This window comes from Brassica rapa, chromosome A09, assembly GCF_000309985.2.
Source record: "Brassica rapa cultivar Chiifu-401-42 chromosome A09, CAAS_Brap_v3.01, whole genome shotgun sequence".
Classification (NCBI taxonomy): Eukaryota; Viridiplantae; Streptophyta; class Magnoliopsida; order Brassicales; family Brassicaceae; genus Brassica; species Brassica rapa.
The window spans coordinates 25,048,228-25,064,143 of NC_024803.2; the positions used below are offsets into that span (position 1 = coordinate 25,048,228).

The window sequence follows — 15,916 nt, forward strand, 5'->3', positions numbered from 1 at the left end:
GGAAATTGTTTTTGGCTCCGGCCAAGACTGGATAGCAGAGACTTTCGCCGGGTCGACTTGTAGACCATTCTCAGAAACGATATAACCCAAAAAGTGAACCTGAGGTAGACCAAAAGCACACTTCTTGATCGTTGCAAACAACTTGTCACGTTGCAGTACTACTAGAACTTCCCGTAGGTGCCGTAAGTGCTCTTCCAACGTTAGACTGAAGATCAAGATATCGTCGAAGTAGACGATGACAAATTTGCCAATAAAAGGCCTTAATGCTTGGTTCATAACACGCATAAATGTGCTTGGTGCGTTTGATAATCCAAAGGGCATTACCATCCACTCGAAAAGCCCTTCTCGTGTCTTGAAAGCTGTTTTCCACTCATCTCCTTGACGAATGCGAATTTAATGGTAACCGCTTTTTAAGTCCAATTTGGAGAATATTCGTGCCGTTCCGATCTGATCCAAGAGGTCATCTAGACGGGGAATCGGAAAGCGATAACGTACTGTGATTTTATTCACCGCTCGACTATCAACACACATACACCACGAACCATCCTTTTTTGGTATTAGCAATGCTGGGACAGCGCAAGGACTCATACTTTCGCGTAAAAATCCTTTTTGTGCCAATTCTTCCACTTGTTTGCATAACTCTTCATGCTCGGATGGACTCATATGGTAATGGGAGCGGTTAGGGAGATTTGCGTCTGGAACAAAATCAATCTGGTGTTGTATGTCTCGCAACGGAGGAAGTCCCGGCGGTAAATCACTTGGGAATACATCGGAAAACTCCTTCAGAAGGATTTGAAACTCTGGACTTGGTTCTTGTTCAAGTGAAGGTGATGAGGAAGGCGTCATAGTTAAGACGTAGACAATCTTTTCTTCACGCAGCGCTGCTTCAAAGGGTTTCTTGTTTAGTAAAAGAAGTGGAGATGGTGGTATAGGTGATGATGGTATAGGTGTTAGAGGCGCTGGTGGTATAGAGGCGAGAGGCGTTGGTGGTGCAGGTTTGAGTGTGAAGGTCCGATTTTGAAACTTGAACGTATATGTATTGAGAAAACCGTCATGTAGCACACGTCTGTCAAACTCCCAAGGTCGACCAAGCAGTAAGTGACAGGCGTCCATTGGTACTATGTCGCAGTAGATTTTATCATGATAAGAATCACCGATAGAGAAAGCGACTAAAGCACGTCGTGTAATAAGGACGTCGTTTGTTCGTTGTAACCATGCAAGTTTGTATGGAGCCGGGTGGTGCTCGTCTTGGAGTGAAAGTTTCTTAACAGCGTCTTCAGCAATCATGTTCTCGCTGCTGCCTGAATCAATAATTAGTTTACATAATTTTCCTTCAATCGTGCAGCGGGAGTGGAACAGGTTATTCCTTTGTGGAAAGTCTTCTTGTGATCGTGGTGCTAGACAAGATCGTCGTAACATCAACGAGATACCAATGTCGGGTTCGAGTTCTTCTGGAGAATCGTCAACATGGTCGCTAACTGTATCATCAAATTCAAGCTCAACATCGCGGCCGGATGAGTCAAGTAGTAAGCCTCGACGGTTCCTGTTCGGACAGGCGGACTGTCTGTGACCGGGTTCCCCGCACGCAAAGCAATGTAGGACACCAGTTCTGGCAGGTCGATTTTGATCAGCCGGAATAATTGCCGTCTCAGTCGGAACCTGATGGCGGATAAGAACAGTGATCAGCTCAATCTAGGGATTTCGAATTGAAATCACTAGTGACCTGCAACTTGAAGAAGATGAATCTAATCGAATATCTTTCAAAGCTTCTCGGACAAGATGAATTGAATCAAATCTCTATCAAGGTATAAAGCACAAAGCTAGTTTATTAATTCTCAAAAGCGTGTTTTATAAGGCCATAAGAGAGTTCTCTATATAAAACTCTTAAACCGTCTTTAAAAACCTAATCCTAATAGTAAAAGCTCGATAACTTAAGACTCAAGTAAAAAGGAAATATTCAAAAAGGAAAGATGCCGTTAAGCTTCTAAGATGCTGCTGCATCACTGTTAAATTTAGGTTTCTCAATAGGTTGATAAATGTATTACTGATTCAAACTGTTATTAGGGCGTTTAAAAATATAGTTCTTTCATTTAGTTGTTCTTAAAGCTAAGTTTAAGATTGATCACCCTTTAAACTTAGATCTTAGGATTAATTGAGATCAAGTCATTGCTTGACTCAATACCTGAAAATAAACTAGTATGATCTAATTGACTAGATACAGACGAGAGTTGATCTAGTGAGTTAGAGAATATAAATCAAACATGTCCGTAAAGCTTTATGGAAGAAGCATCGATCGACACAGCGATAGTTCTGTCGATCGATATTTCGAAAGGTGTATCGATCGATATTCTTAATGAATTATCGATAGACACTTTCTCGCGATTAACATACGATAGTTGTTATCCAAGATCCAGATTAGATAATCAGATTGATTATATCTTAATTTGAATTCAAGAAAAATTAATATCAATATACCCCTAAAAACCCAAATTAAGTGTTTACTTATCATACCTGAAAATATACTTGAATCTAGCTATTCTCCCAACTGTTAACAACCTCAAAACAACCAATCGAGCAATAACCTTGCTCACCAATTCATTTACTGTTTTAAAACCCATAAACCAATTAATCTAGCCTTCTTCAAAATCCATAATCTATTGTGTAATCCTATTCTTTGTGGATTTGATCCCTAACTACTACATCTGAACCCTCTTATTTGAGAGAGTAATTCACTCTTTAGGGTAATTTGAGTGATATCAGTCATCTATGAGAAACTTTCTAAGCTTTATAATATGATAAACTGACAGTGCTTCTGAGGGTCAATCATCCTCTCAAGCCGCTCATATATATAGATATCACGTGAAGGAAACGGAGGCGTCGACATCATGACTGGGTTTAATGTGATTAACAATGATTCCCGAATTAAAAGCAATACAACTAACCTCAGGGGAGGTGAAGAGATAACGACAGGGGAGGTTTAGAGATGAGAAGAGAAGCCGTAGTTTTCCAGATATGAAAAGACATGACGGCTGATTGAGTTCTGTAAGGAAGTAAGGGAACGATGATTCAGATGAACCACAAAACTCTATGTTTCATGCATATATGTGCTGCTGTGTTTATAAACCAGACCCAACTACAATCCAATTACATCAAACTAAACCAGCCCAAACTAATAACCTATTCGATCTAAACAAACCGGAGATTAAGTGGAACCCACATGCTTTATGAAATGCATACGTGGATAGCTTTAGGAGAAGCAAAAGTGCCCCATTATATATATGACTAGTGGTATTCCGGCGCTACGCGCCGGATTCGTATGTTTTATTTTTACATGAATTTATAATTCGTTTTATGGTTTTATTAAAGAAAATATGTTAAAATATGAAAATAAAATATGTTGAAAGAAAATAATATTTTTTTCTAGTTCATTTGATAGTGGTTCAATTACGTCATGATTTCTTGGATGTGTTGTGGTAATGTTTGTTTCAATTTATATAACATGCTATGGATTATTGGTATTCTATTAGTCAGGAAAAAGTTATTGGTATTCTATTATATAAGATGGGTAAACATAATTTTAGATTAAATAATAGTAGTATAATGTTTAATTTTTACATAAATTCTGTATATATTTTTAATATCATATATACCTGATGGTGTCTAAGATCTCGGGTCCGTCAGATACAATGGGAAAAGAAAGAGCCACTAAGATTATGTTTCCTTCAGCAACAATGGAGAAAGACCAATTCCGAGAAACATCACAGAGTCTGTTGCCTTTAGCAGCAAAGGAAAAAGGCAAAGGCAAGGCAGATGAGACTGGAGTTCCTCCTACGGTTCATCGTAGCCCTCGGCCAAGAAAGGTAACCACAAAATGAAGCTTTGTAGTATGTCAGGAGAAATTACTTGTGTTTTAATTTTCTCTTGACTGTTGTGCAATGTCTTTGGTCTTTGCTTGTAACATCGGGTTGTAATGTATTTTGTTGTTTGATATGAAGCGAACTGATGACTATGACTTGTTTAATTGACTCTATTGTAATATAGTCTTTTTCTGTGGTTTGCCTCTTTTCTTCTGTTCTTGTCTGTTTTAGCTATTAATTTTATGTTTGGTGTTATTAACAGGAGATTTAAAATGATGATATGTTGGATTTTTTGAAAAATCTGTCACAATCATCGAAAAATAAAGATATGGGGACCCAAGAGTATTTACAAGACGCTGTGGGTAACCTTTCTCAAGCATCACATGTTAGAGGTTTCGATCCCTCACAAAAAAGCTCAGCTGAAGAAGCCGTAGAAATTAGTACTCCTTTATCATCATCTAAGCCTGCGGATTACAAAACCCTCAGTCTCAAAGATACAGACTTACATGAGGACCGGGTGAACGACATAGATTATTCATTAGTTTTTGTCCCTGAGGACTCATGGGTCAAATTAAGGGAGTGGTGTTCAACTTCCAAACAGTAAGTTTTTGGCGTGCCTTACAGTATTAAATTCAAACACCTTTTAACTATGTTTTGTATCGCAGGCACCTCAAAATTGGACCTTATGTCTACACAAGTGAGTTAGCAGCACGTGTAATGGGACCTGCAGTGTGGCTAAAGAACGATGTGAGTTATAAAAAAGTCTGTTCTAATTTTCTGTACACCAACTTACTAATTTTGTATCATTACTTTCAGGAAATTGATGATATGTTGTACTTATTTCGCGAGAGAACTTCTTTGGGACGATGGAATCAATCCAAAGTAGCCTTCATGAGCTGCATATTCAGTAATCAAATGAAGAATTCTTACATAGATTTCAAAAAAGACAGGAAAGGTTTCAAAGTGCAAGGACTGCTCCACCAGTACGGAATTGGTGAACTTCCTGCACATGGACGAACAGGACTAATGTGGGATCTTGATGTCAGTCGCATGTATGTGCCTCTTCTTGTTCACGGTAACCACTGGATCTCTATGTGCGTGAACTTTGTTACTCGTTCAATAGAGGTCTTTGACTGTGGAGGAATGAAACAAAACAAGGGCTTGGAGCCATTTGCACATCTCATCCCTAGAATTGTCAAAGCTGTGCAGTCTTCGAAGAGTAAACTAATCGTCAAGCCATATGATGTCACTTACGCCCCAATGCCCTTCCTAAACAAGACTAGCAGTGATTGTGGAGTATATGCGCTGAAGCACATTGAATGCCATCTTCTAGGCAATAACAACGACTCTGTTTTTTAGTTTCATTTCTCTCTATGTTTTTGTTCTTATTTGAATATTTGTACACAATAACAAACTAGACCCTAAATGTAACTAAACTAAGCCTTATCAGACATCAAACCCTAACTATACCCTAAATGAAACCTAACTAGATTACAAAGCATGATATCAAACTAGACACTAAATAAAACTAAACAAAGCCACACACGATATCAACCCCTAACAATACCCTAAATGAAACAAAACTAATCCATATACGATATCAAACCTACCAAGACTACAAATCTCCCATCATAATAATCAATACAAATCTTAATAACAAAACACATGCAAGTAGACCCTAAAACTTGACCCGATTAAAACCATGATTTGCCCTAAAAATAAACTTATATAAGACCAATGGCGAGAAACCCTACTTATCTCATCTTTTATTTCTCCTCTCTTTCGTTCACTCTTCAAAAAAACGAACATGATTAACAATGGAGGGATTCCTTCCAGATGCTGGTCCTAACATCATACCTGTAACCCGGAAATTGACAGCGAGCCCACTTACTCACATCAGCTTCTATTAGATAGTTTCCAATTTCAGGACTAATTCCAAAAATAGCAGTGAAAATCTTCTTAAAGTCAGCTACTCGATAAGCTTTAGAAGCCTTTGCAACCAAACCAGCGACACCTTTACCCTTGAAATATGTTACAACATTGTTCAGCAAGTGGTGAATGCAAATTCCATGATGAGAATGCGGATACACTTTCGCAAGAGCTTTAGCAATGGAGGCGTTCCTATCAGACACAAAAGCTAAACTCTGATCATCAGCAATGACAACCTTAAGTTGTCTCATAAACCATTCCCACGAGCGGTCATTCTCTGAGTCGACAACTCCAAATGCAATAGGATATAGGTTCGAGTTACCATCTAAAGTAGTAGCTACCAGTAATACTCCTTTGTATTTGCTCTTCAAAAAAGTCTCATCCACAACAATAACATTTCGAATGCCAGCATAAAAACCGCGAATAGACTGACCATATGAGATGAAGAGGAATCTGAATCGCCCATCGGTATCAGTTTCATAAAATGTGTGTGTTCCTGGATTAGCTTCCTTCATCATTTGCAAGTATTTGGGAATTTTTTTATAACCCTTCTCTGGAATTCCTCTCACAGCATTTACTGCATACTCACGTGCATCCCAAGCTAAAGAGTAGGATATCTCAACTCCATGATCATCCCGCATAAACTGGATGATATCATTAGGTTTCGGCCCTTCCTTGACACTTTCGTACTTATGCATAATGAGACTACCAACTAATTTTGATGAAACTGTCCGAACAGAGTGATTCCTTGATGATGGAGAACATGAATGATCAGGTACATACTTTTTGATGATAAAAAATGAAGAACCTGTTAATCCCTCTGCGCGAACACGCCAGCCGCAATCATCATCCGCGCAACGAACGTACCAAACTGTTTTATCCGATTTGCCAACCTTGTAGTCGAAATTATGTTTCATTGCACATATTTCCATTGTTGCCTTCAAAGCGTTTTTTGTAGTAAAATGTTGACCCTTCTTCACCACATCAAGGAGAGAAAAACGAATTGCCTTTACATTGATCATATCTTTTTCACGGTTGCAATCATCATCACTTTCATCCACCTCAACATCTTCTTCTCGAACTTCAAACGACATAGGCTCTTTCTGTCTGTTAGGCGACTCAGTAGCTTCTTCATTCAAATTCAAATCGACTTTGATATTGCTAGGCTCGGCCTTAGATCGAATACACACACATAACCACGTCGAAGCTTTGTTCTTCACATAGGTGAGAAATTTTTTGAGTTGCCGATCATTGGTGATGAATACAGGTGGTGAGTCGATGCCAATGACCAAATCAGAAGCTAAGTAACTGAGCTCGATATTGACCATGTTTACATCGATTCCAAAGTCTTCACAAACCATAACTCTTAGGTTGTCAAAGGTTTTGCTTGTGTCCAAAGTAAGTAATCTACCTCCTTTTACTTCATCAACAAGAAATCTCCATCCACTTCTTTTGGACGATTTCCACAAACCAGAAGAAGCATAGATGTGCATCTTCTTATGTTAGAGAGACAAAAGCATGGAAAAACTAGGAAAAGATGAAGCCCCCAACTAGGAAAAGAAGAAGCCCCACGATGCAAATCCAAAATCAACGTGGTAACGATGAAGATTTACATTTAGGCAATATTATTTTAAAAAGGAAATAAAAAAGATTTAATAGATTTAGGAATATTTTTGTAACTGTTTTTTCCTTATTTCGGATTTTGTTTAAAAATCTTGTAGAACATACATTCTACCAAGTTAGAAAAAAGATGAACACGTAGATAGGAAATACTGTATTTATAGATAAAAGAAGACATCGTAGATTGTATGTTCTCTCAAGGCAGATATAAGAATATTTAGTATGTCTTATGATCTACCAAAAATACGGAACATAGAAGGAACTGTATAATTTGTTTTCTTCCACACTAGATGTATATGTTTCTGGTGTATTATAGATTCTTCGTCGGTACATCATTGTGTTCGCAGTGTATAATGCACTCTACGGATGGTAGATCAATGTGTCTTACCTAGATTGCATTTTCTAAATCTCAGTAGATGGTAGATCTGACAATCTAACTCTTTTTTCCCATTTTTGAACTTAATATTCTAGCAATTTTTTTATTCCAAAAATATTTTTCATATATGCACATGCTTAACTACTTCATGTTTTATATTTTTAAATTTTTTTTTACATTGTAAATATAATGATATGAATTTTTATTAACAAAAAGGGTAGTGAAAGTAAAAATGTGGAAAATTTTGATTTTGTACTAAGGGGACAATAGTATAGTTAATTTTTTCTTTTTTTCCAAATTTCCCTTAAAATAATCCCTTCACTCCAAGCATCGATCTCATTTCCTTAACTTTGTATTGATACTTTAGGATCATCGTTGCTCTTCCTATTGTTTTCTTGTAAACTATCTGTAAGAATAATCAGAAGGCTATCAACTAAAATGGCATAACTTATTTGACAATATAACATTTTATCAAGCAAACAATTATGAACACTAAAACTCACAGAGCCACTATGTACTAAATGAGATCAGATTCGTAAGTCCACTACCAAATTTTAGTTAGGTGAGGACACGTATGGGCCTCCAACAATCTGTTAAAGTTGTTACAACATAACACTTTTCTGCATTTCTGTATATTCAAATGATTTTGGATAAACTTACAAAGCATTGTATGCATTGAGCTACACGTTAGTGTTGTGAAGCAGCCATGGAGTTGTTAGGTGGATAATGGCAGGTCTTAGTAGCAACTTCTTGCCCGCTTAATTTTCCACTTCCCATCAATGTCATTAGCTTGTGAACTTCCATCAGCAGCAGACCCTGGTTGTACCTATAGCAGAGGCACATGCTACACATGCCTTAGAAAATTGGAAGTCAAAGTACTTAGTTAGATTGATTGATATACCTTGTCCTGGTGCGTAATATTCTCCCAGATAATGAGCTGTTGTTTTAGTGTTGCAGAAATTTGGATCTTTAGTGGCTGTTCTGCATGGTATCCTTCTATAGATCACAAAAGCAGAAGTATAAAAAGGTAAAACGTGCACCACAACTAATAAACACGATGAGAATCAACCACGGGTCTACGTTTTTACAGTGCTGACCTCATTGTCTGACTCGTTCTTTCACCTTCTTCCCTTTCGTAGCTGCATCATTCAAATTTCAAATCATTTACTTGGAAGCTGGAAGGAAAATTTGACTTAGTTTGTAGCATTATGGTAATATAGAAAAATTACATAGTTATATATTATATCTAAAGGCTCTCTCCAATGCAAGGTCAGAGAATCAAAACATACAAATGAAAACCAATTCACTGGAGATAAAAGAGTGTAAGAAAGTCAGCAAATGCATTGTCAGTGATCAACGATATTTTGTAGATGTAATGAAATATTAAAGGAAACCTGTGAGGAAGCCGATCAATGGAACTGATTCCATCATCTTCTGAATGCTTTCTAGCTGCTGCTAGAAATCACCGGAAAATCTTTACAGTGTATTAATTATTTAGGGTTATAATACGGTTATATATTTTTCAATAATCAAAGCAAACAATGGCTAAAACCATAGCGGAACAGAGGTATAAGTATTAACTTCCCCCACTCACTTTGTGTACTTGGCTTGGTTTAAAAAAGCGTGCTAAGGCGTGAGGCGACCTTTGTTTGGGGGTTCACCGCCTCGGAGTCGTGAAGCAAGGCGAATTCAAGAAAGCGTCGCTTTAATCTCGCCTCGAGCCGCTTTGGACGCCTCACGCTTCATCACGCTTCGTTGCTTAGGCGACTAAAACTTATTTTACATTTAAAAAAAAAAGGAATTATGATTGAGATCATATTTACTTTCTATTTATGGTTCCAAAACATCAATGTACGTGAATTGGCTAATTGATTTCTTTACTTTTTTGAAAAAAAAAATTTATCTCGACTCTTGCACTGTCCAAGTCTCTCTTTCTCCTTGCACTTCTCGTTCTACAAACCTTTTGGTTCTTGTTTCTGCTCTGTTTCAAATCTCTCTACTCTTTTCTTCTCACCATGTCTACTTCAACTAAACAAATGGATCCAGCAAGAAAATATGCAACTGCTGATGCTAAGAAATTAGGTTGCTGGATATGTAACTTTTGTGGTAAAACCATGAATGGTGGAGTTTTAAGGGTTAAACATCATCTGGTTGGAGGCTTCTCTACTGTAACTCTGTGTCCTAAAGTCACTGATCATGTGAGGGAAGAAATCAAAGCCTTCCTCTTAAACAAGGCTAATGCTAAAGCTGCTCTCCAAATGCAACAACCAGCCTTTGATTATGATGAAGAAGTAGAAGAACCACGCCCATCTCAGCCTAATCTGAAGAAACGTAAGGGTCCTATGGACAAGTTTGTTGCTCCTACTCCTCCTGATGTCTTGAAAGGAAGAAAAGACAGAAAAGATATTTTTGGAGTATGTGATAAAGAGAAAGGGACAATGCTTGTAGAGCTATTGCAAAGTGGTTCTATGATGCAGTGATTCCTTTCAATGCCGCCAACTATGACAGTTTCAAGGAGGCACTTGAATTAGTAGGTCGATATGGTTCTGGTTTTAAGCCACCAAGTATGTATGAGCTGCGAGTTCCTTTCTTGATTAAAAAAGTTGAGGAAGTTGAGAATCAGCTGGTGGAACACAAAACAGAATGGGCAGCAAAAGGTTGTTCAATCATGTCTGATGGATGGCGTGATTCAGTTGTTCAAAAGGACATCATCAACTTCCTTGTTAACTCTCCAAAGGGATCAGTTTTCATCAAATCAGTTGATGTTTCAGAGGCTGTGAAAGACACTAACTTGCTGTTTAGCATGCTTGATCGTATGGTTGATGAAGTTGGAGAGGCTAATGTTGTCCAAGTGGTAACTGACAATGCATCAAACTATGTTAAAGCTGGTAAGTTTATTTCTGTCCAATCTTTATGTGTTTTTGATTATGTAGTTATTATGAATCTAAATGAATCTTTTATTCTTCTAATTCGTAGGGAAGCTGCAAATGGCCAAAAGACCTCATCTATATTGGCTTCCTTGTGTGGCACACTGCATTGATCTCATGTTGGAGGATATAGGAAAGATTCCTTCGGTTAAGGCTACAATATGAAGCTGCATCTTCATGAATGGCTACATCTATGGTCATACATCTATGGTGAATATGATGAGAAGGTTCACAGACCAGAGAAATCTGCATAGACCAGCAGTTACTCGTTTTGCTACGTCATTCATCACACTTGGCCAGTACTACCACCACAAGAATAACTTGAGAAAGTTTGTAACTTCTCAAGATTGGAATGATGCAAGGTGGTCAAAAGAAGCAGGAGCAAAGAGGGTGAAACAAATCATTATGCAAGAGAGCTTCTGGAGAAATGTTCTGTATGCAATCAGGTTGACTGAGCCCTTAGTTAAAGTTCTTCGATTGGTAGATGGGGAGAGAAACCAGCTATGGGGTATATTTATGAAGCCAAGGAGAAGATTTCTGAAAACTTAATGTGGAAAGAAGATCAGTACAAGCGTGCTTTTGAAGTAATTGATGAAAGATGGAACTGCCAACTCCATCACCCTTTGTATGCTGCTGGCCACTTTTTGAATCCTGAGTTTCAGTACAAAGGACCTGAAGTGAATTGTGAAGAGGTTATGAGAGGATTATATGACACCATTGAAAAGTTGGTTCCTGAAGTTGCAACTCAAGATCAGATACTTAAAGAGCTGGATTATTTTAAGAGTGCTTCTGGACTCTTTGGCCATCCGATGGCGATAAGACAAAGGGAAACAAAGGCACCAGCTGAGTGGTGGTTGTATTATGGAGCATCTACTCCAACACTTAGAGATTTTGCTGTAAGAATTCTAAGTCTCACGTGAAGTGCAACAGGCTGCGAGAGAAATTGGAGTGTATTTCAGCATATCCATACCAAGAAAAGGAATCGCTTGACCCAAAAACGGTTGAATGATATGGTTCTTGTTAAGTACAACCGTGCTCTTCGACGTCGTTACAATCTGAAAGATACAATTGATCCCATTGACCTAGAAGAAATTGATGAGGGTAATGAGTGGCTGGTAGGAACAATGGATGGAGAATCTGCTGATGGTGTTGATCTAGTATTTGAAGATGATGATTTACCATGGGAATTGGTAAGCAAGGCATGTGGAGCTAGTGAACCTAGTTACACTACTAGAGGAACTACAAATAGGAATGAAAGAGGAAAGAATTCATCCACAAGCTCAACTCCAAGTCAAAAAGCTTCTCAAAGGCCATCTCAAATGATGTTGATTGATGAGGATGATGACAATGAAATTGAAGAAGATGTTGAAGCTGGGGCTAATAAGTATGTGGACGTTGATGAGTATGTAGGCAGCGAAGATTTTGATTCTCTGTTTTAAGATTTTGTTGGTTTGATTTTCTGTTTTAAGACTGCTCGTTTGATTCTCTCTTTTAAGACTTTGCTGGTTTGATTCTCTGTTTTAAGATTTGCTGGTATGATTCTTCTGTTTTTTGAACACTTTGTTGGGATTAATTTTTCTGTTTTTTGAACACTTTGTTGGGATTAATTCTTTATTTTTAAGTTTTAATTGTTTAGATAATTACAAAGAACAGAATAATTTGAATGATTTATATGTTCTAACCACTAATCTTACGTACAAGTTAATATAACGCTTTAAGTTGGCGAAGTGTTCCGAAGCGACGCTTTTAGCGTTGAGGCGAGCTTGAACTTTCCATCGCCTCAGGGGTTGAAGCGCTTTTTTAAACCAAGGTACTTGGCGAAGAATATACCTCTCATGAGGTACAATTCCCTCAGCACTGATGGTGTTCTTCTGATATCGTTCAAATACTCTATCCTCAGTGACCCTCTCTCTCTGTTATACATAACTGGAACTATGACGAAATACAATGCTTGTGGGCAGGTGTCACGTGTATATAATTTGGGAAGCCCAACACACCATACATGTGCAGTGTCACAAGATTTGTACTTCTCAACAAACACCTTGGTTTTGGGACTTGTTCTTGGATTTTGGATCTGTCAAGCAGTTTTTTCAAGGGGTCACTCCTGCAGTGTTTCTTCAACGCTACTGAGCTTCGCATAATCACCCTTGGAAGCAATAATCTCTCTGGTGATTTTCCTGAGAGTAAACAGTTTCATTAATATCCAGCTTCTGAATCTCTCAGCATAGGCTATCAAACACCACTAAAAAAGCTATGTCAGCTTGTAAACAATAGTTGAACAAAATAGCAAATCAAAAAGCTTGTAAGCAGTAGAACTATATGAAATTTAAGAGAAACTTATATGAGAATACATGTATAAAACTTGTTGTTTATGTTTTTTTTTTCTAATAGCGAATCCTTCAAAGACGCATATGTTTGTCATCCACCTCGGGTTTCTTTTTTTTTCAGAAAGTAAATATGGTATCTGACAATGCTTCTTCCATTTACATTTGTCTTGACTGAGAAATCATTTTGGACAAAAGCCTCTGGTTTTTCAACTCCTGCAGAGAGAGAACACAAAAACAGTTAAAGGAATGTAGACTCTACTCCAAATACAGAAGTAGATCTTGCATATGCCAAACGCAAACAATTAGCCAAAATTACTTACGGTGATAACGCCTCATAATCATGAAACTATTAGCACCATATCACACTAAATAGCAGCCAAATAAACTTAGCAAACGATCATGAGCCTAAATTCTGATCTCCTTCTTCATTTCTTTTGAAATCTGTTAGTCCTGATCAGCTAACATCAATAAGAAAAATTATAGTCCTAATTAAGAACTTGATGGTAATTTCATGATCATGGAATGAAAATTAAAGATTTACTGAATTTATAAAAGCTTGTTGCAAACAGTGAAAACAGAAGAGAGCAACCATAAACTAAAAATCTCTCACCTTGGAGACACATCGATCATGAAGAGTAGCCATGATATATTCATCCATATAGACAAAAATCTCGCTCACCTTCACGACACATAGATAAACTTAACATACAGAGAAATTACACCAAGCATGATAGAGTAGCCATGATCGGAAAGTATTAAGCAGATGAACACTAATAGACCTTTGCATAAGCGTTGCCTGGGAAGAGGCAAACAAAATTAGAGGTTTTGAAGTATATGAGAAGTTTTCAGGCTCAACGATAAGAAAGGAACCTAAGGAGACAAACCTTTTCATCAAGAAGGAACCAGTTCCCCTCCTTTGTTGACGTTTCAGGCCTCCCAAAATCACATAAGACACGCGACTACGGTATTGGAACAGAAACCGATGCTAACATCAGAAAAAAGAATTCGATAAGCCACCATTATTGCAGGTTGTGTTGTAAGAAAGAGATTATATTCTGTTGATGCAGCGTGATTTGAAGATTTATCAGATGAAATTTAAAGAATGTTTTTTTTTAGGGTTTTCATCTCAGTTTTTGGGAAGGAGGTAACTGAATTCATCGTAGTGTGAGAGATTGAAAGTGATTTAATGGTGTAAAGTAAAGGCAAACAGCTCATCGTCTAGGCAAGCGTTACAGATACCTGAAACTGAGTCTAAAGATTTCAGGGAAGTTGAACAGAGTCGAGGAAACACAGGCAAGAGAAGTATGAGTGGGCTTAGTAAATATTGGACTTCACCATTCAAAATTAGGGCCCAGTCGGAGAAGATGACAGAAGAGGAGTTTGACTTAGTGCTGATGTGTCGTGATTTGCCCACCTTTCCCTGCTGATGTGGACGCATGAGGAGAGAGAAGTCTGTTTTATTGTATAAGATATTAGTCAACAGTTATATTAATGACATGGTAAATATAATAAATGATGATCTTATTTGATATTAACACTCGAGAACAACATAGACAAATATAATATATATATATATTAGTAGACGGTTTACATATTATGTCTACTTTCTGTTAAGATTCTAATGTGTTTATAAAAGTTATGTTTTATTTTTTAACCTAATAACAAATATTTGATCAATATATATATATATATTTACATATAAAATTAAATATTGAAAATAATTAATATTTTGGTTAGGTTGGTTAAGATTGAAGTTCTTACGGGTTAATGAATCAAATATACAAAATAGTTCTCAAAAATAATTAAAATAAACTATATACATAAATTCAAACATAAATCATGAATAAATATAAAAATACAAAAATCATGTATAAAATTCTAATTATTATTGAGTGAAATTTTGTAACCAAAATTAACATGCGCTTTTAAAGCGCTGGTCAATATCTAGTTAATCTAATAAAAAATTGAATGTATCACTTAAAGGTTGAATCCACAAGAACTCTAAAATTACATAATAGACTTTTGTTTTTAACGTTATGCTAAACAACAAGGGATGTAATGCAGTATATAATATCTAAAACAAGAAGATCGCAAATTATCAGAGATGAAGAGTGCTAGACTCCGGAAAATTCGTAAGTTCTTCAGAACTATAAACTAGATAGATGATCATGGGTGTAATTAAGAATCTTGGGCAAAGTGCACTTTCTTGAAACACCATTAAATATATGTTGATTTGTTCATACATCATGGGCAGTAGCGGCCCTAATGGGAAGCCCAACAAGCACAACTTTCTGGCCGACCAAAAAAACTTGAAAAAGTCAGTCATTGTTTTAGAACACATCATTGATATATATATATATATATATATATATTACTTTAGTTACATATAATACAGAATAGGCCAAGTTTTTAAAAAATTACTTGTGGTCTTTGCCATGTCAGGATCGGCACTGATTATGGGTGTTGACTTACACCAAAATGGGCATCGATCGACACAAGACTAAAAACTCAACTCGGATTTGATGTTTTCAGCATCATTTCTCTCTACGTTCTAAAGTGATCCAAAGTCACCAAATTCGTTCAGAATGTACTTAATTCTATAAATACTCCAAACAATTTAAATATGTAATATTCATTTTTAAAGTAAAATTTATATCGTAACTGAAAACTAGTAAAAATCATGATATGATTACAAATCATGTACCATTATTACTCTTTGGTTAGTGATAAAAGTTAATGTTGAGCCCCAAAAAAAATTATGTTGGTTATGTCATTCAACAAGTAATTAAGCGTAAAAACAATTTGATTTGTAACATCAAAATTCTGAATACACATTCAAATAACTAAAGGGAAAATTGTCAAAACAAAACAAAAATTTGG

General features: G+C 36.8%; 1 protein-coding gene and 1 pseudogene across 1 annotated transcript; one reads left to right on the top strand and one right to left on the bottom strand.

The window, feature by feature from the left end:
• Positions 1-5,668: 5,668 nt before the first annotated feature.
• LOC117127782 lies at positions 5,669-7,279 on the bottom strand. Its single transcript, XM_033278444.1, has one exon. The coding sequence runs from the start codon at positions 7,277-7,279 to the stop codon at positions 5,669-5,671; it is 1,611 nt and encodes a 536-aa protein (XP_033134335.1).
• A 2,731-nt stretch (positions 7,280-10,010) lies between these two features.
• On the top strand, positions 10,011-12,971 carry LOC103840125 (annotated as a pseudogene).
• The last annotated feature ends 2,945 nt before the right edge of the window (positions 12,972-15,916 follow it).

Bases quoted from the DNA above. Each gene is read 5' to 3' on its own strand.
- LOC117127782 (XM_033278444.1), bottom strand. From the start codon at position 7,279: ATGCACATCTATGCTTCTTCTGGTTTGTGGAAATCGTCCAAAAGAAGT.